The sequence below is a fragment of the Malaclemys terrapin genome, chromosome 10 (genome assembly GCF_027887155.1).
Source record: "Malaclemys terrapin pileata isolate rMalTer1 chromosome 10, rMalTer1.hap1, whole genome shotgun sequence".
Lineage (NCBI taxonomy): Eukaryota > Metazoa > Chordata > Testudines > Emydidae > Malaclemys > Malaclemys terrapin.
Genome location: NC_071514.1, coordinates 53,590,615 through 53,610,503, shown reverse-complemented (window position 1 = coordinate 53,610,503; position 19,889 = coordinate 53,590,615). Strand labels below are relative to the sequence as shown.

General features: G+C 48.1%; 1 protein-coding gene across 2 annotated transcripts in view; it reads right to left on the bottom strand.

Moving 5' to 3' along the window:
• Nucleotides 1-15,149, bottom strand: part of ADCY9 (adenylate cyclase 9) — a 179,674-nt gene extending 164,525 nt beyond the window's left edge. For both annotated transcript variants that reach the window (XM_054043043.1, XM_054043044.1), the window contains exon 1: nt 12,209-15,149. In XM_054043043.1, the coding sequence (XP_053899018.1) occupies nt 12,209-13,910 (1,702 nt within the window). In that variant the 5' untranslated portion in view covers nt 13,911-15,149. The remainder of the gene's footprint in view (nt 1-12,208) is intronic.
• Nucleotides 15,150-19,889: the final 4,740 nt, after the last annotated feature.

Sequence of the window (19,889 nt, the reverse complement as noted above, 5' to 3'; positions counted from 1 at the left end):
CATTTTGTCAAATCTTCAATGAAACTGTTCTTAAATCGAACATGGGTCATCATCCAAGACTGCCATAACATGAAATAAATGGCAGAATACAGGTAAAACAGAGCAGGAGACATACTATTCTCCCCCAAGGAGTTCAGTCATAAATTTAATTAACATTTTTTTAACGAGAGTCATCAGCATGGAAACATGTCCTCTGGAATGGTAGCCGAAGCATGAAGGGGCATATGAATATTTAGCATACCCGGCACATAAATACCTTGCAATGCCTGCTACAATGGTACCATGTGAACACCCATTCTTACTTTCAGGTGACATTGTAAATAAGAAATGGGCAGCATTATCTCCCATAAATGTAAACAAACTTGTTTGTCTTAGCAATTGGCTGAACCTGAAGTGAGACTGAGTGGACTTGTAGGCTCTAAAGTGTTACATTGTTTTGTTTTTGAGTGCAGTTATGTAATAAAAGAAGCTACATTTGTAAATTGCACTTTCACGATAAAGAGATTGCACTACAGTACTTGTATGAGGTGAACTGAAAAATACTATTTCTTTTGTTTATCATTTTACAGTGCAAATATTTGTAATAAAAATAATAATATAAAGTGAGCCCGGTACACTTTGTATTCTATGTTGTAATTGAAAACAATATATTTGAAAATGTAGAAAAACATCCAAAAATATTTAATAAATTTCAATTGGTATTCTATTGTTTAACAGTGCGATTAATCCTGTGATTAATCACAATTAATTTTTTAATTGCAACTTTTTTTTTTTATGTTTATCGCATGAGTTAACTGCGATTAATTGATGGCCCTACTTCTTTCACCTCCAGCTTGCTAGGAAACATCAACCTTCCCTTCCAGGTGAGGAGTACTATAATTCACTGTATTTGAAGCTGAATGTGAAGACCATGCTCTGGCTCTAGCTGGTTCAGAGTGTGTCTGCCCACGCTACTCCAAGGCTTAGGCCACCATGAGCATGAGGGCCAGTGCTCCAGTTCATCCACTGGCTCACAGTCAGTTTCAGATCCCTGTTTAAGGCCTCAGTCCCAATCTTCAAAGCAGCTAAAGGATCAAGTCTCAACTATATTAAATGCTGAATTTCAATCTATGAACTACAAAGACAGTTTCATTGGAACAACACAGATCACAAAACATGTGAGAGCTGGGGACAAAGAATTCTTGGTTGAGGAGATCTGGCTATGGAACAAAACTTCCAAAGGAGAGTAGGTTAATTCAGAATCTGACTGTCTTTAGGAAATGCTATAAAACTTCCCTCTTCAAAAAAGCCTTTTCCCTATAGCAAAAATGACACTCACAACACAGACATCTCCTACTACCCAAAGACCTGCAAATTAAAATAAAAAACCCAACCCTATTAACACAAATAAATCAATAAACAAACAAACAAAAGCATTCAAACAAATCACACACACACACACACATCCCCAAACAGAGATGTTACTCTCAAAAGGGAGGAGAGCCAGAAACTCCATGAAGCACCCTAGGAACTTAGCTATTGATTTTGATCTGACACTCAGATACTACAGTGATGGACAGCAATATAAAACACAAACCCAGATAGAAAAAAAGAGAGAGAGAGAGATTATCAGATAACAAGAGGAACTGAAAACTGGACTGGAGCTATTAGCGGAAATCTAAAATACACATAAATGGTATGTCCAATTAGTTTAGTTTAGGACTGAAATTCAGGGTTGTGTGTGTTTTTACGTTATTGGATTTATTTTTAAATTTGATAAATTTAACAAAAAAATTAAAAGTACATCTCTACCCCGGTACAATGCTGTCCTCGGGAGCCAAAACATCTTACCACGTTATAGGTGAAACCGCGTTATATCGAACTTGCTTTGATCCGCCGAAGTGCACAGCCCCGCCCCCCCGGAGCATGCTTTACCGCGTTATATCAGTTCGCATTATATCGGGGTAGAGGTGTATACATATTTACTGGAATGCAATACACGCACAAAACTAATATTATATAAATAAACACCAAGTAGCTGACAATATATTTTAATGTAAAAAAAAAATAGTTTTTATAAACCTTTACAAAAGACTACCATCAGGTACCAATTTAGTAACAAAGTTTCCAGTCAAGGTAGGGAAACATTACTTCAGTAAACACCCTTGGCCCTGCTGTTTACAATTCTCATCCCTGAGGAATTTCCAGCAGTAGTAACATTTCATAACGGATGATGACCTATTCAATTGAGCATTCTCAGCAGAAGAAGTTGAATTACTGATTACTAAGGGTCCCAGAAATTCTTGTTTGATTTGTTATTTTCCCTCAGGCTCTTCACCAGCACTCTGAGATAGCCAACACACCACATTCTCTTGCAGTATTTCCATCTAACAGAACTTCCTGTTTCTAGTCTAAAATGCTTTCCCAAGCAGCAAGAAAAACATTTAAAAGTTATTTCAATCATATCTTCAATAACCTAAATATTATAGAGAGAGACAAGGTGGGTGAGGTAATATCTTTTATTAGGACAACTTTTGCTGGTGAAAGAGACAAGCTTTCAAGCTTACACAGAGCTCTTCTTCAGATCTGGGATGGTCCAATAAAAGGTATTACCTCACTCACCTTGTCTTGCTAATATCCTGGGACCAACACAGCTACACCACCATTGTAAATACTATATAGGTAGGCAACTGTAGTTATTATAGCAGAAAGGTACGTCATAGGAAGAGGGTGAGACAAGAAAAAAAAAAAGCCAACTAAAAATTTCTATTAAATCCATTGAGTACCAGATTTAAGGAGCTGAAATACATGAGAAACGGTTATAAGTCATAGAACTAAATACTATCCTCCACTGGCACAACTCAATTGAACTCAAAAGAATAACATGGCCCATGATGTCTGACTTATTTTTCTTTTAGGGGGAGGGTGTTAAATCTTAAATTGACATTTTAAAACAAAAAATTCAAACATGTCAATACTAGCTACTAGGATTGCCAACTTTCTGACAGCAGAAAACTAAACATCATTGCTCTGCCCCTTCCCTGAGGTCATGCCCCTGATCCGCTCTTCTCCAAGGCCTCGCCCCACTCACTCGATTCCCCCCTCCCTCCATTGCTCACTCTCCCCCACCATCACTCACTTTCACTGGGCTGGACCAGAGGGTTGGGGTGCGGGATGAAATGAGGGCTCTGGCTGGCGATGCAGGCTCTGGGGTGGGGCCAGGGATGAAGGGTTTGGAGTGCAGGAGGGGGCTCTGGGCTGGGCCCGCGGGGTTCGGAGTGTGGGAGGGGGCTTTGGGCTGGGATAGGAGGTTGAGGTGTGGGAGGGGGTAAGGGCTCTGGGGTGGGGCCAGAAATGAGGGGTTCAGGGTGCCCCAGGTCTGGGGCAGGAGGTTGGGGTGCAGGAGGGGGTGCGGGCTCTGGGGAGTTTGGGTGTGGGAGTGGGCTCAGGGCTGGGGCAAGAGGTTGGGGTGCGCTTACGTCATGAGACTCCCTGGAAAACAGCAACATGTCCCTGCGACTCCTAGGCAGAGGAGCGGCCAGGGGACTCCAAATGCTGCCCCTGTCCACAGGCATCGCCCCCGCAGCTCGCACTGACCGCAATTCCCAGCCAATGGGAACTGTGGAGCCGGCACTCAGGGCGGCGCTTGCACCACGGGCAGGGGCAGCGCGTGGAGCCCCCCTGGCTGCACCCTGTACCTAAGAGCCAGAGGGACATGCCGGCTGCTTCCGGGAGCCACGTGGACCTGACCACTGCGGCCAACCGGACTTCTAGTGGCCCAGTCAGCTGTGCTGACTGGAGCCGCCAGTGTCCCTTTTCGACTGGGCATTCCAGTCAAAAACCGGATGTCTGGCAACCCTACTAGCTACCCATTACTAACAGTAAATTCACAAACTTAGACTCGGGACACATCTACACTGCCCTGCAAGTTCAGACCACTGGGGTTAGAATAGCATGGCACACCAAAGTGCTGTGCTGTAATTCCCCCAGGAGATGCTGCAGAGATGAACTAAAAGGTTCCCAGTTCACATTAAGTTAGTCCTCTTCAAACTGGATTACATTAATGCAAAGAAGGAACCTTTTAGTTTGTGCCTGCAGCATCCACATGGGGGAAGTTACTGCGCAACACTCTGGGGTGCACTGCTATTCACACCCTCTAGTCCAAACTGTTGGGCAGTGTAGACATGCCCCTCAGACTTCTGAACCATAGATTGCTTGATAATCCTTGCTGACATCGTAATGCATAATACAGAAAAATATTTGGATCTAATACTGTGTAGTCTCTTTGAAAACAATGCCTTAAAATATTTACTGATAATTTTGTAAGAACCATTGTAAACTGAACTTCCTCACTACAGAATTGTTCCTGCCAAGTGAACTTCTTATCTTCCATTAAAATCAAAGGGAGCCAAAGATGCTCAGCACTTTGCAGGATGGGGCCTATTAGTCCTCTAAAGAGACACAACGTGTAAAGATTTAATTTACAGAACTACCAGCAATAAAGACACATTTGACGTCAGGATCACTTGCTAAAAACTGATCTAGCTGAGTTTTCTAAATAAAACATCTTAGTTTTTACTGGTAACTAACAGTATGGCAGCAATGCAATGAACTCCATCTCATGTACAGTACTTTACATAAACAAAAATCATGAAAACATACTATGAAAAAGCACTTGAGATAAAAAGAAATTTCAAGACCACGCTTCTTTCAAACAGTAAAATGTCACTTCTACTTTTAACATACTTGTTAGTATCATGAACATATTAAGTTTTAAATAAAAGTTTAGACGTAACAGTCCTTTTGTATGCTTATAACATGAAACAATGTTTGCTATTATGAAACAACTTTTGAAAGCATAGTTTATTCCTATGGCACACATCTCTCAGTTACGGTGTCATTAAATATAAGCATATGCATTTTAATTTGTCAGAACAGCCATAGTACATGTCCACATTTACCAAAGTTATCAACCTCTATTGCCTATTGGTAATTTTCATCCCCCACCTCCTCCTCAAAGCATGCACACATGCGCATGCACACGCACACACAGTTTGGCCTTACAAGGAAAGCAAGAAATCTATTTTCTGCTAGGTCTGCAACCAATTCAGAGACTGCTAATTAACAAGAATCCAGGAATAACTTGGCAAGGGAATTGAGTCTTGTGTATCACATTACTTTCAACCCTTTTCTTCGCTTTCAACCCTTTTCTTCACACAAGGCCAGATTCTGATACTCTTTATGAATAGCATATGAATGTGAAATATGAATTTCTCCACAAGGGGCCCATTGATTTCCTAGAACTACTTGTAGTTTAAGTAAAAACACAATATGTATAAGGGTATCACTAACTGGCACTTAATTACTCCAGAACAATACCCAAATGAATGAATTTTAACCAAACGTATATAACTTCAACCAGATTAGAACACAGGCAAAACACCTGGATTGGTATCAGATATATCAAATGATAGATTTTCTTTTATTTTGCTAAAAGGAATACTTGTGGCACCTTAAAGACTAACAAATTTATTTGAGCATAAGCTTTTGTGGGCTAAAACCCATTTCATCAGATGCATGCAGTGGAAAATACAGTAGGAAGATGTATATACACAGAGAACATGAAAAAATGGGTGTTGCCATACCAACTATAACGAAAGTAATCAATTAAGATGGGCTATTATCAGCAGGAGACAAAAAACTTTTGTAGTGATAATCAGGATGGCCCATTTCAAACAGTTGACAAGAAAGTGTAAGTAACAGTAGGGGAGGCTTGTTGGAATCCTAGCCTCCCTCCTAGAAGAGGCCCAATGAGCCACCTATTGACCTCTAGAGCACAAAAGGAGATTCCCCCCAATCACTCCCCAGCCAAACCCTGCAATGCCTCTCCTGGCATTAGACCTCTCAAGGTCTCCAGGGGCAAGGCTTTCTTCCTAAGGATTCGGGTATTCCGAAGAAGAGAAAGCATGTGCATGCACATGTGCAAAGGCGCATACACAGATGGATAGGGGAGGAGAAATGCAGCAGAGGAGGGAGGTACTCCCCCGCCCTGGATTAGATTAATCCAATTAACTTCAACTGTCTTCTACTTTCCACTTGGAAAATAGGATCAAGCAGAAATTTGTAATTATGGTGACTATTTTTAAAAAAAAAATTTATATTCACAAAACACCTTGCCTGATTAACTTCAATTTTGGTGACAGAACTCTCATTTTCATTGATATGTCTCCAATGCTGACAACTCTTAGGATTTTATTGTGAGTAATGGCATTTTATCACAGTAACATGATTGAAAAAGCTCCCACTCCAGCTTCCTAGTCATCCAAGGAGATCTCCAGCAAAAATGGGGAAAGAAAGACTTAACTGCTTGAAATTTCTAAATCAGACAAACCCAGAGAATTTTTTTTAAGTTTACAAAAAGCAGTCTCAGCATGTGTTCCAGAAATGTAAAGTAGCTAGTATCAAACTTAACAAGCCCACCATTCCCACTATGGCACTACAAACAATTAAAAGAGGCAATATAAAAAAGCAAAATAGAATGGCATTAAGAAAATCAAACTAAGCTGAAGATCAAGAGGGAAGAGGAGGAGCTTGAGAAATGAAATATTGAAGAGTAAATAAATCTTATGTCTGTTGTTACAGTTAGCACTACAATGCTAGAGCAGAGTGCTAATATCCTAGGATTACACCAGTTCAACAATTTTCTCTCTGTCTGTTATCAACTCATTCCCACAGAAGATCTACTCAGGAGGTTAAGGAAAACTTCATATTACTGCATCACCTCACAAACACCCATCTTGCCACTCAGCAGGTCCTGGACATAGGACTAGGGAAGAGAACAAGCAACCATCGGAGACTTTAATCCTACTACAGAAATCTCTCAGAACTCCTGCTTAAAAATAAATCTCTCTGAAGCAGGACTGAGATTCCCCACGTATCTGTACAAAGTACTGCTGCCATGCTAAACTGATATCAGTGCTGTTTCTTTATTCTGTTTTATTCATGTTCTTATGCCCACCTAACACTGTGGTATCCTTCCCCTGCAAAAAAGGTAATGAGGAGACAACACACTGCAGAAAATACACATCATAACAGCTCTCAGCACTGCTGTCATGAGGGAAAGGGACCATATCCAACACCCAGTGCACACAGATATGATTTTGTTTTGTTTTAAAAACCACATACATACACACTTTTGTTTCTGTTTGCATATATATATATATATATATATATATGCAAACAGAAACAAACCTCTACCCAGTGGTGAGCTGGAGCTGGTTCGCACGAACCGGTTGTTAAATTTTGAAGCAGTTTTAGAACCGCTTGTTAACCGGCTTCCCTGCAGGGGGGGGGGGGCGGACGACGCTGCGCCTCTGATGGGCTCTGGACGGGAAGCATGTAATTTCTCCTTCGGTTGCCAGGGGGCGCTGCGCTGCGGGAGCCATGTGGGTTGCCGCCTGGCCCTGTTGCTGCTGCTGCTCCTCAGACCTCTGGCCCTGGGGCTCCCACTGCTGCCTGGTGGGTCCCCGGCTGCTCTGTTGGGCCTGGGCTGTGTCCTGCTGCTCGGGCTGTTCCGAGCCGCTCTCCCCGTGTGAGTACCTGCACTCCCTGCCCGCAGCCAGGCCCTGCCACACCCCCTGCCCTGTCTCCAGCCAACCCCTGCTGCACCCCCCTGCCTGAAGACAGCCAGCCCTGAACTCTTCTGTCTCCAGCCCTGCCGCCCTCCTGCTCGAAGCCAGCCAGCCCTTGCTGCACCCCCCTGCCCTGCCCGCACCAGCCCCGCACCCCCTGTCCGCAGCCAGCTCCGCCGCACCCCCTGCCCTGTCTCTAGCCAACCCCTACTGCACCTCCCTGTTGAAGCCAGCCAGCCCCACATTCCTCTGTCTGCAGCCCTGCCACCCCCCTCTGCCCGAAGCCAGCCAGCCAGCCCCGCACACCTGTCTCCAGCCCTGCCGCCCCCCTGCCCGAAGCCAGCCAGCCCCTGCCACACACCCCTGCCCTGCCCGCAGCCAGCCCTGCCCCCCCTGCCCTGACTGCAGCCAGCCCTGCCCCCCCTGCCTCCAGCTAGCCCTGCCCCATGCCTCTGTCTGCAGCCGGCCCCACGTCCACTGGTGCCCTGCAGTTCCCAGGGCAGTAACCCTAAACCCTGCTTCAACGAGGGAGGCAGGGAGCAGCTGGGACCCACACATGTGCATACCCATCCCCCGCCTCCCCCCCGACCCCCAGGGAGTGGCGGGGACCCACACATGTGAAACGGAGTTCATTTCTAGATCAGGCCCATCTATTTAAAAAAGAACTTTAGGTAGAATTAACATACATCCATATTTTCCCGGACATGTCAGGCTTTTTGGGTCTTAAATCGCCTCCCGGGAAAATACGTATGTATGGTAACCCTATTGGTACAAAAAATACATACTGTGAAACATCCCTTAAATCAGAACTTTTTATAGGGAACTGTTTGTTAAAATTTTGTCAGCTCACCACTGCCTCTACCCCGATATAACGCTGTCCTCGGGAGCCAAAAAATCTTACCGCATTATAGGTGAAACCACGTTATATTGAATTTGCTTTGATCCGCCGGAGTGTGCAGCCCGGCCCCCCCGGAGCACTGCTTTACCGCGTTATATCTGAATTCATGTTATATCTGGTCACGTTATATCGGGATAGAGGTATATATGTAAAGAACAAGTAAGAAGATCTAAGTAAGAAGTATAGTTGCTGATCTATAACAAGAGAAGGGAGAAAAAAAACTTTATATATTTCACATTTTCCTCATTAAAGTAATTGTTCCATGAACAGGGTAGGGGGGGCACAAGTGAAGGGCGCTAGAAAAAAATGTATTCATTGGTACTGTCTTTCATCTCTAGGTCCCAGTTTTAATCCAAACACCTTTAACTTGAAAACTAGTCCATTTTCAAAATTTAGTTAAAAGCAGGTTCTACGCCTACTGGAGTCCCTGCCAAATTTTGTGCTTTAAAAAATTCACATTTCCTTATTTACCCTACTTCTTTTCTCTTTCACTATTTGTGCAAGTCTTTCATATAGCGACAGGTGAAACTGACTACACATGAAATACTGTCAAAGGCACGAAATAAATTGGGGAAAAAAAAACATCTTTCTAATTTTTTTATAATAATTATAAGTAAAAAAAAAAGAAAAATGTGATATTTAATTTGATAACATCCCTTTAAAAGACATTACCATCTAATCTCTGTTTGATAGTATAATAGGTTAAATCCACTTCCTATACTGAGAGGAGTCTAACTCAAGTGCCTCCACAAAATTTAACAGCACCACTATAGCATAGAGAGGCAGTCTTTCAGGCAGAAAACTCTTAAACCATTTTTAGGTCAATATCAATACCTTAAACTCCGAAAAGAAAACCACAGGCAGCCAGTACAGACCATGAAGCTCTTGTTAAATATGCTCATAGCAGGATATTCTGGTTAACAAACAGGTTGCTGGTACTGCACTAGCTGTCAGTTCTGAATGGATTTAACGTGTAACCCTGTGTACAGCACATTTTAGTAATCAAGACTGGAAGGGAGAAAGGCATGAATTACAGAGGCATGGTCAATTTGGAAAGAAAAGATTGCTAGCTCCTAGCCAAACACAAATAAAAATAAAAAAAACTTGGCTACCACGGACAAATTATCATCCAGAGATAACAAAAGGGATTCTAATCAGACTCTTATGATGCAAACGTGTGACATACACAACACACACACTCAGCGGGATAGAATTTTTTTTAACCATTTCTTCTTTTCCCCCAACCCAATAACATCATTTCTGTCTTACAGATGAAGCCTCAATCAATTTGCCCTTGTTCACAACCTCCTAGTCACCACCAGATACTGTGAAAGGCACTATGAGAGAGGAATCTATAGCTGAGTGTAATGAGCATATTGGAAACAATACAACCCATGCTTCCTTACTAACCCTCTTAATGGCCTTCTATACTTATGTGAAGACAAAATGGAACCTCGAAGACCACAAGAGAGCAACCTCGAGGTAGAGCAATTATTGCTCTACACTCCACTTCGTGATCTCCTTGGAAGATAACAAATTCACATAACAGTAGCACCAACAACTTTTGCTGTCATGCACAAGTGTATGAATACCACATTGTGATCAATGATTCTGAAGGCAGCAGATAGACCTAATAAGACCAGCAAGGGGATTTAATCTTCATCCATTACTAGATCCTCATCCACCAACACAAGGACAGCTTTGAAACATACCTATCTCAGTACACAGTTTGACAACAATCAAGGAATCAGAGTTGTTTATCCACAACCTTTCCAATTACCAGAAAGGCCAGAGTCAACCTAGGTCAGTAATGGGACAGCTTTTCCAATATCTGACTTTTTAAAAAGTATATTCTTGCCTATCCCTCTTTAAATGAAGCTTAAAGATTTCAGTATCCTCAGCTGTCAATTGTATCAACACTTTTTACCAGCATCAAGTAAAATAAAAATCCCTGACCCAAACTCTGAGTAAAATAAGAAGCCCTGATTCTGCTTCAATGCCTCCAACTGTGCCTTCAGAGCCTCCAACCACCTGTGTTACCACCCGTTTCTCTCTCTAGCACCCCTTCCATCTACACTTCACACATCATTACCTTAGCATCGCATCTATAAGGACAAATAACTCAATGTTCTCATCAAGAAAATGGGTAATATTTTCACCATAACAGCTCTCTGCCATATGTGATTTGACTTTACCCCTCTGCTCATCTATTATACCAACTCACTGTCACTCACTCACTCTACTACCCCATTGTTTTGCACTACTCTCCTAATGTCCATATTCACTGGCCTACCCATGAGCCTTCTGACCTTACTTCTCACCTTGTTACCACCAATAATCAACCTTCTTTCTCCATACGGTTCCCACAAGTTCTGCCCCTTCATGTCCTCCACAAGCTCTTATGTACAATGAAAAAATATAAGAGCTGTAAAAATCATGCCTAACCTAAACAATCTCAAATACTTTTTATTTTCTGCTACATTCCACTCCCGCTCTCATTTCATCTATTATCCAATTTCAACAGTAAACTCTGCAGGGCAAAGAATGCATCTGCACCACTCGCATGACATCGTAGAAACAGAAAATGCTTGTGATGTATGCACTCACAATGCGGCAGAGTTTTAGATATCAGAAAAGATATATGTTCAAAGACAGATGCAGTTAGATCCACAATACTTCAATCATTTATACATGCACTCTCAAGCATTCTTTTCTTTATCCAAAAAAAATCAAGGATTTCTATTTAAAATGATCACCAAAGAAAAAGTGAATATTAGACATCCATATAAACAATGAAAGATATTGGAGAGATCTATTTTTCCTCTCTTAATACCAAGTTTGTATTTGTTGCATGTACCTGAACTTTTCTTAGAGCCACAAAGATTAGAGCATTTATTAGCTCAGTGAACCATCTTGAGTAGTTTTTTCCAACTCCAAGTTTTAACTCCACAGCTGTAACAACTTGCTATCAAACTGCCAGCTATACACACTGCTCAGTTTTCTTCTATGAATCCATGTGTCATTTCCCACCAAAATGCCTATTCAGATAGTAAATAACTAGCGTTAAGTCATTTTTTTTTTTTGTAAGTGGTTAAAATCCAACTTTCAGTACCAAAACCTCACAATTTTTATATATAAGCCTGCAAAACACACTGCTCTCCATGTGTCTGTATATAATGCCTGCATCTGTAGCTTTCACTCTATGCATCCGAAGAAGTGAGGTTTTTACTCACGAAAGCTTATGCCCAAATAAATCTGTTAGTCTTTAAGGTGCCACCAGACTCTTTGTTGTTTTTGTAGATACAGACTAACACGGCTACCCCCTGATACTTGACACACATGCCTTATGTATGGCACAAGAAGTTAATTAGGAAGATGTCGCACTGTATTGAAACAAGAACATTTTGTTGAATAATGAAGACATTTAACAGTCTACTTTCTATTATGTGACATTCCCACATGGGAGTTAAGGAATTTTGAAGTCAGCAAATATTGCAAGTTCTTTAGAAGTTCTTTCACACCTGTCATCCCTGCTTGAAGTGTCACATTCTGCAGTTTCTGTTAAGTTGCTGAGTTCCAGCTTGTACTGGTAAATGTAAAACCTACTCAATTTGCCTAGGTCAGTAAAGCACAGGTCAGTTAACAGGAAACCTTGTACATTCCCCCTCATTAAAGATTCATTACACAATAAAGCACATACCTTTTAACTGGTCAGCTACCACACTCTGGCCAACTCGTTCAATCACCTTTCCATCCTCCATTTCGTAACGGTCATCCAAATATTTGGCAGTAGCTTCCGAAATATGGACCTTTCCAGCCACTCCCAACTGCTCCATTAGATTGGCCAAGTTGACATCATTGGACCACACATCAAACTTAAACCTCCTCATCCCCAAAATGCCACAAAGGACTGTCCCAGTGTGAACTCCAACTCTCATGTTCACCATTTCTTTTTTCTCTTGGCAAAACTGCTCTATGGCTTTAATCATACCCAAACCCATCTCAATGCAGCAATAGGCATGATCCGCTCGGGGCTCTGGGCATCCTGCTACACAATAATAACAGTCTCCCAAAGTACTTATCTTCTCACATTTGGTGTCCTCACACAGACGGTCAAAGCGGCCAAACAGATCGTTCAAAAGCCCCACCAATGCATGGGCAGATTTGTTTGCACTCATTTTAGTAAAGCCAACAATATCCGCAAACAAAATACTCACTTGTTCAATCTGCTGCATTTTAAAAGGACGGAATATAATGGGGGTTTTCTGTATGGAGGGTTTTTTCTTCCTGTTTTTGGGGCTTGAGGTGGAATGACGTTTGACAGAGTTCTCACTTTCGTCATCCCCCTGTTTCATTAAGTCATCAGCTATTATTCTTGGCATCACAGAATGAATCATCCTCTCTTTCAGTGCTTTTTCCACTTCCAAATCTTTTCCATGCATGATTGATTGCCCCACTTTCAAGAATGTGCTCCTTGATCTGACTTCAGACATGATAAATAAATGAATACCGATAGCATGGATACAGATGTGAAGCAAGGCTTTACTCAGCAGTTCCCAGTAAATTACACTGGCTCCAAGGGGTGCGAAGCAGTCCTCATCACTGAAATGATAACCGAAGGTTTCAAAAAGGACTGAGTAGGATAGTCCCAGAAACAAGCTTAAATACAAAGGTAAGTGCATTACTGTGTAGAGCAACAAGAGCACTTCAACACACATAGAAAAACTGCCTACTTGAGAAAGGCAAGTGTCTGTGGCTCTCACAGGGGGAGTATGATTGGATGTGTCATCACTTCCTGAGATAGGTGTCAAAACTTGGAACTGTGGAGCCAGCGTCAAAATAAAAACCAGGAGGGTGAGGATCAGTGAGGTCCACACATAATGCTGGGCATAGGTCTTAGTGAAAGTGAACAGAAAAAAGGCTACACATACTAAGAGGAAGCACAGAGCTGGCACCATGAAGACAATCAGTTTCTCTCTCATGTGGATTCCAAAATATATACCCCAGAGGAGACAGGCCACACCTATGTAGAAAAGGGCATAGCGAAACCTACGCTGGGTCTGCGGGAAGCATCTCTCCATACAGGCCTCTTCCAGGTTGTTGGAGTCGAACTTAGGGTTCCACCACTTGGAGGAGGCTCTCTCAAAAAGCTGCGGCAGCTTCTTCTTGCGCAAACCTGCACCACTGCTTCCCCCTCCTCCTGTTGCTCTGCGGGCACCTCCTGACTCCCCAGAGCTGCTACAGCTGGAGGAGATGCTGTACTTGCAATGCTTGGAAGAGGAGCAACCCTGGTGCTGTTTGGGGTTGATTCTGACCATCACACTGTTACTGTCTCCACTGGAGTCACAGCTCACCTCAGTGCTGTGGTGATGCAGTAACTGCTGGTGTGGTGGGGAAGCCATGTTGTCAAATTTTCTTTAAGCACTTTAGGAGATGGGTCCTTAGGACTTTAAAAACAATAAATAGAGTGATCCTTTAACTTTCTGACTTGGGGCTTTTCCTAGAACAGTTGCTTTTAAATTCCTTGAGAAATCACTGCCTGTTTAAAGAAACCGCCAGGCAGGCCCACATGATTCAGTTACTCATCCTTCAAACGGGGCAAGACAAACAGGAGACTGGGAGCTAGGCAGGCCCACATATTCCAATCTAACGCTGTAGTAGATATGTCCGGCGGGCTGTCCACAAACTGGCCGCGATTTGTTCCAAGTTAGTTGCAGTTTTGCTGTCACTCCCCAGGTCCTTTCCAATAAGTGCAGATCAGTCTCGGGAGAGTGACAAGCAGTCCCCTTCGGGAAAAGATCTCTTCTCCATCTTTTTTGCAGCTTACCGAAGCGGAAGGGAGAAAGCCCCTTGCCTCCCCAGGCCAGGCTGTTAGCAGCGTGTGGCTCTCACCGCGGCCGCACCATCCCCACTCCTGACGTTGACACGGAGGAACAAGCCCGACTTGGCCCTGTCTGGCTCCCGCCCGCAGCCCGCGCTGCTCCGGCAGGGCCGAGGCGGCCCAGCGCTTGGTGCTGGGTTATTTTCCTTGTCCCCAAAATTCCCCTCGCACCAGCAGCCTCGGGACGCCTGGGAGACGCAGCCGCCACGCTGTGGTGCGGCAGCCGACGGCCTGTGCTGCTCCCTGTCGCCCCCAGGGGCTGGCGCGGCCGTTCGCACTCGCCGGGGTGGGGGCTCCACTCCCACCGGTGGGGCCTTCGGCCTCGGAGCCGCCCCGCTCTTTCCTGACGGGCTCCCGGCGCGCAGGGACCGGCCGGGAAGGGGGGGTCGGCCCCCGCAGTCCCGCCGGAGCGCCGTGGAGCGGCAGCCCCCTCAGCTGCCAGCCGCCCGGCTCCGCCAAGGCCAGGCGCAGGCGCCGCCAGCCGGGCTCACCGCTTGGGGCGGCCGCCGCCTCCGCTCGTGTCTGCGTCCGGGGGCCGCGGGGTCCCTGGCGGCCCCGGCTCCCTGCTGGCGAGTTAATTCAATTACCCTTCTGGCTGGGAGGCGCCGTGCCGCCGAGGGCAAGGAGCTCCGCGCCCGGGCGATAGCGGGGGGGCGCTGCCGCCCGCTCCTCCAGGCGGGGGCGCCGGGACCGGGGCTGCCGGCTCAGGCGCGGCCGTGGGAGTGCGGGTGCAAAGGGGTGCGGGTCTCCGCCGCCACCATCTTCGGCTGCGGGCTGTCACTGAACGGGCTGAGGGCTCGCGCAGCGGCGCTCGTGCTCGTGCCCGTGCCACCCTCCCCCGTGGCGAGAAGGCGGGCGCGCGCCCCAAAGACTGAGCGGGGGGGCGAGCCCGGTCAGCGGGCGGCGCTGGCGCTAGCGCGCGCACCCGCCCCCAACCCGTGTCTGTCGCGCCGCCGCCCTTGCCATCCGGGGCAGGGGCCGCGGGGCCCGGGCGGCGTCCCCAGGTTGGGGTGGAGGGAGCCAGGTTGGGTGCCCGGTCCCTGCCTCTCCTGGCGAAGCGCTCAGGCTGCGGACCCCGGCCCAGACCCTCCATCCCCTGTGCGCACAGTCTGCCGCAAACGAGGGGCGCCCTAGCCTCACTAGGCGAACTCCCGCCTGCTCAGTCCCACCGTGTCCGGCGGGGCGCACGGAGCTCGGGTGAACTCACTGAGGGTCCCGCCCGTGCCAGGGAGAGGCGCTTGGTCTTGCACAGCCCGGATTGTGAGGATAGGCCAGGAGGAAGAAATTCAGTTTGACCCTCAGATTCTAGGCTGTGTGCGCTGGGCAGTTAGAAAGCCATTTCCTTGGAAAGGAAGCATGTTTGGTATAGCACCCGTCACAGACCATACACCGGGAAATCCATGCTGCTATTTTTAGAGAGTAACATTTTGCAGTAGAACCATTCTCTGAGGCACAGACCTGAGTTCTCTTCTTGGTTTAAACTTGTTGTGTGACCTTAAACTAGTCACCCCTCGGGCCCGGATCCACAGATGTAGCTAGCTAGGCTCCTAACTTTCAGTAATTGCAATGGAAATCATGAGCCTAAATACCTTCCTGGAGCTGTGCTTCAGTTCCTTTGTCATTAAAATGGGTACAATAAAATGCTCACCTATCTTCACAAGAGCATGGTGAGGTTAAGTTAATTCATGTTTCTAAAACTCCTCTTCCTAAAATGGTGACTGTTACATGTCACGGAGTATTGGGGAACTCAGGGCCCTGCACCCCCGGTTTCCTGCGATTCACCATGACTCTCAGCCAGCCAGTAAAGCAGAAGGTTTATTTGGATGACAGGAATACAGTCCAAGACAGGTCTTGCAGGCACAGACAACAGGGACCCCCTCAGTTAGGTCCATCTTGGGGTCCCAGGGCATCCCCGCCCCCTTGGGAGGTCAGAGCAATCTCTGCCTCCCCACCATCTCACCACCCAGCTTCCCAGACTCTGCCCTCAGCGACCCCTCCCACAGCCTTTGTTCAGTTTCCCGGGCCATGGTGTCACCTGGGCTCTCATGTTACACGCCCAGGTATTCGCCTTCGGGCAGACTATCCTAGCCCCACTCCCCTGTCAGCATTCACAGACCACAGTAAGAACAGTCCCAGTTCGTCACATCTCCCCCCTTCGAGACCGAACTGAACAGGGTCACTTTAGCCAGTGACCCGGGGAAGTTCGAACCTACCCCCGTTCCCATGGATGCCCCCGCATCCCTCCCATTCCTTGGTGAGAATTACACCAGGCCCCTCCAGTTTCACGCCCCCCCTTAGGTCGGGGGTGCTTGATGGCACTTGCAGTTCGCATGTGGGAAGGTTTATGCGGCCTGTGCCCTTTTCCCACCCCCATACCTCTGGGGTTCCAACTGGGCTGTGGTCTTCTCCCAGCGCTCCAGTCTGGAGGTCTGTGCTTTGGGCTCTCTTGGTTTAGAGCCGCCCTTTTAACCTTGGCCACCCTCCGGAAAGGATCCTTTATGCTGGGCAAGGGTCCTAAAGCTGTTTTCCCCTTGTCCCAGGCCTTCCTCCCCCTCTGACAGGGGTCACAGGATCCGCAGTACTGTCGGACAGTAACAAAGACCCCAGGCCAGTAAAAGCTCCGTAGCAGCCTCTGCTGGGTACGCCAGGTTCCCTGGTGCCCTGAGAGGGGAATGTCATGGGCCCGGCACAGCAGCTGGCGGCGATACTTCTGGGGAACCACCAGCTGCCTCCTGATCCCCCCTGACTCCATTTTCCCTGGGGGAGCCCATTCTCGGTACAGGAACCCCTTCTCCCACAGGAACCTTTTCCGGCCACCTCGTCCCATGGTCTGTACCGCATGGAGGTCGGCCAGGTCCCTTATCTTCCGCAAGGAGGGATCTCTCTGCAACTCGGCCTGGAACTCAGCAGCTGGGACAGGGATGGCCACCTGCTCTTTCTCGCCCGCTGGGTCTGAAGCTGCAGCCTCCCTGAGCCGTGTCCCTGGGCGTTCCCTCCCCACCGGGTTAGGGTCCTGCGCCTCAGGCAAGGCACCCCACCCCAAGGCCAGGGCGCAGTGCCCCTCGCCGGCTCTGACTGCGGGTCACAACCAGTGCCCTTTGGGGGTTGCTTGGCCAGTTCTCCAGGTCCCCCCCCATCAATACCTCAGTGGGCAAATACGGGTGCACCCCCACATCCTTGGGGCCCTCCTTGGCCCCCCACTTCAGGTGTACCCTTCCCATGGGCACTTTGACTGGTGTTCCGCCCACCCCCGTCAGGGTCAGGTAGGTGTTGGGCACCACCTGATCTGGGGCCACCACCTCGGGCCGGGCCAGCGTCACCTCTGCGCCCGTATCCCAGTATCCATTGACCTTCCTCCCATCCACCTCCAGGGGAACAAGGTACTCTCTCCGGAGGGACAGCCCCGCGCCCACCGTATAAACCAAAAACCCTGAGTCTGGAGCATCCAGCCCCCTAGAGGAGCTGGCCTGGTGCTCTCCTCCCTCCTTAGCAGGTGGTACTCTGCCAGCCCCCCTTCCCTGGGAATGCTGCCTCTCGCCGGGCTGGGTCTCTACCCAGTCAACCCTCTGTGGGTTCGGTCTGCTCAGTCTGTCCCCGAGCCTGGGGCACTGGGCCCGTATGTGGCCTTTTTGGCCACAGTGGTAGCAGCCCACGTCCCATGGGTCCCCCCGAGTGGGTCGGATGGTCCTGACGCCGGATGTTCCCCTTTGATGGGGTTTTTCTGTATTTTCCCACGGGGAGGTCCCATGGTGACTCTCTCTCTGCGTTGTGGTGGGACTGTTCCTTTGGGACTCCTCCCTGTTATCTCCTGACCGGCTCTTTACAAACTCATCGGCCAGCCGGCCTGCATGTCGCGGGTTCTCTGGCTTTCTGTCCACCAACCACAGCCTCAGGTCAGATGGGCACCGCTCATACAGTTGCTCCAGTACCAGCAGTTTGACCAGGTCCTCCTTCGTCTGGGCCCCATCAGCCCACTTGCTGGCGTATCCTTCCATGCGGACGGCTAGTTGCAGATAGGAGATCTCAGGGGTTTTATCCTGACTCCGGAACCTTTCCCGGTACATCTCAGGAGTCAGCCCAAACTCACGTAGCAGGGCCTTTTTGAATAGTTCGTAGTCCCCTTTCTCTGCCTCTTCCAGTTGGCGGTACAATGCCACGGCTTTGGGGTCCAGTAAGGGGGTAAGGACCCGGAGTCTGTCCGCGGGATCAACCCGGTGCAGCTCGCAGGCCGTCTCAAAGGCCTCCAGGAAGTCATCCATGTCCTCCCCCTCCTTGCGTGGGGCCAGGATGCACTTATCAAAGCTCCGTGCAGTCCTGGGCCCCCCCTCACTCACCGCAGCTGGGGGTTCGCTGCCCCTCAGTCTCGCCAGTTCCAGTTCATGCTGTCTCTGTCTCTCTTTCTCCTCCCGTTCATGCTGACGCTGTCTCTCTTCATGCTGTCTCTGTCTCTCTTTCTCCTCCCGTTCATGCTGTCTCTGTTGTTCACGATCCTCCAGCTCTCTCAGTTTTAGCTCTTTCTCCCATTCCAGCCAATTCCACTCCACGGATGCCGAACGTCGCCAGGAGGATCCTCTGCTGGCCGGCGAGCTTCACCGGGAGGATTCCCTGCTGGCCCGGGGGGTCACGGCGCCTTCGGTATTTGCTGGGTTCCTCCCCACCCTTCCCCTAGGCATAGGAAGGAGGGGTCTCGGGAAGCCCTCAGCAGCCGGCTGACCACTCCCAGCTGGGACAGACTCTGGTGCCTGCGCTGCATTTGCCAGGCTGCTTCCCTGAGGCACAGGGATCAGTTCATTCGCGCGATCTTCCGCCTCCAGCCGGGCAATGAGCTGTGCTTTGGTGAACCTCCCAATGCACAGCCCCCTCTGCTTGCACAGCTCCACCAGGTCGCTCTTAAGCCGCTTGGCATACATCTTCCTGCTGGCCACTCACCGGCCTGTGTGCTCACAGCTCCCCACAGTTCCCAGGGAGACCCCTAGTGTGCCAGCCCTTCTCGAGGTCACCACCTCTCTGCCAGGGTCAAGCTGCAGACTCCTCCGCCCCTGGGACCACTCGCTGCGATCCCCCCGGGGGACCCTGTTACTGCAAAAGTCCTTCTCGCTGGTCACACACTCCCAGGGGTAATAACCGTCCCTCTCTCACTCTTCAGCACGCCTGGTCCCCGTCAATCCCCCTTCGTTTTACTGCTCCCCAGTCACTTACTGCAGGAAGCGCCGTCCACGGGGTGCAGTAGATCCCGCCGCTGCCACCAGTTGTCACGGAGTATTGGGGAACTCAGGGCCCTGCACCCCCGGTTTCCTGCGATTCACCATGACTCTCAGCCAGCCAGTAAAGCAGAAGGTTTATTTGGATGACAGGAATACAGTCCAAGACAGGTCTTGCAGGCACAGACAACAGGGACCCCCTCAGTTAGGTCCATCTTGGGGTCCCAGGGCATCCCCGCCCCCTTGGGAGGTCAGAGCAATCTCTACCTCCCCACCATCTCACCACCCAGCTTCCCAGA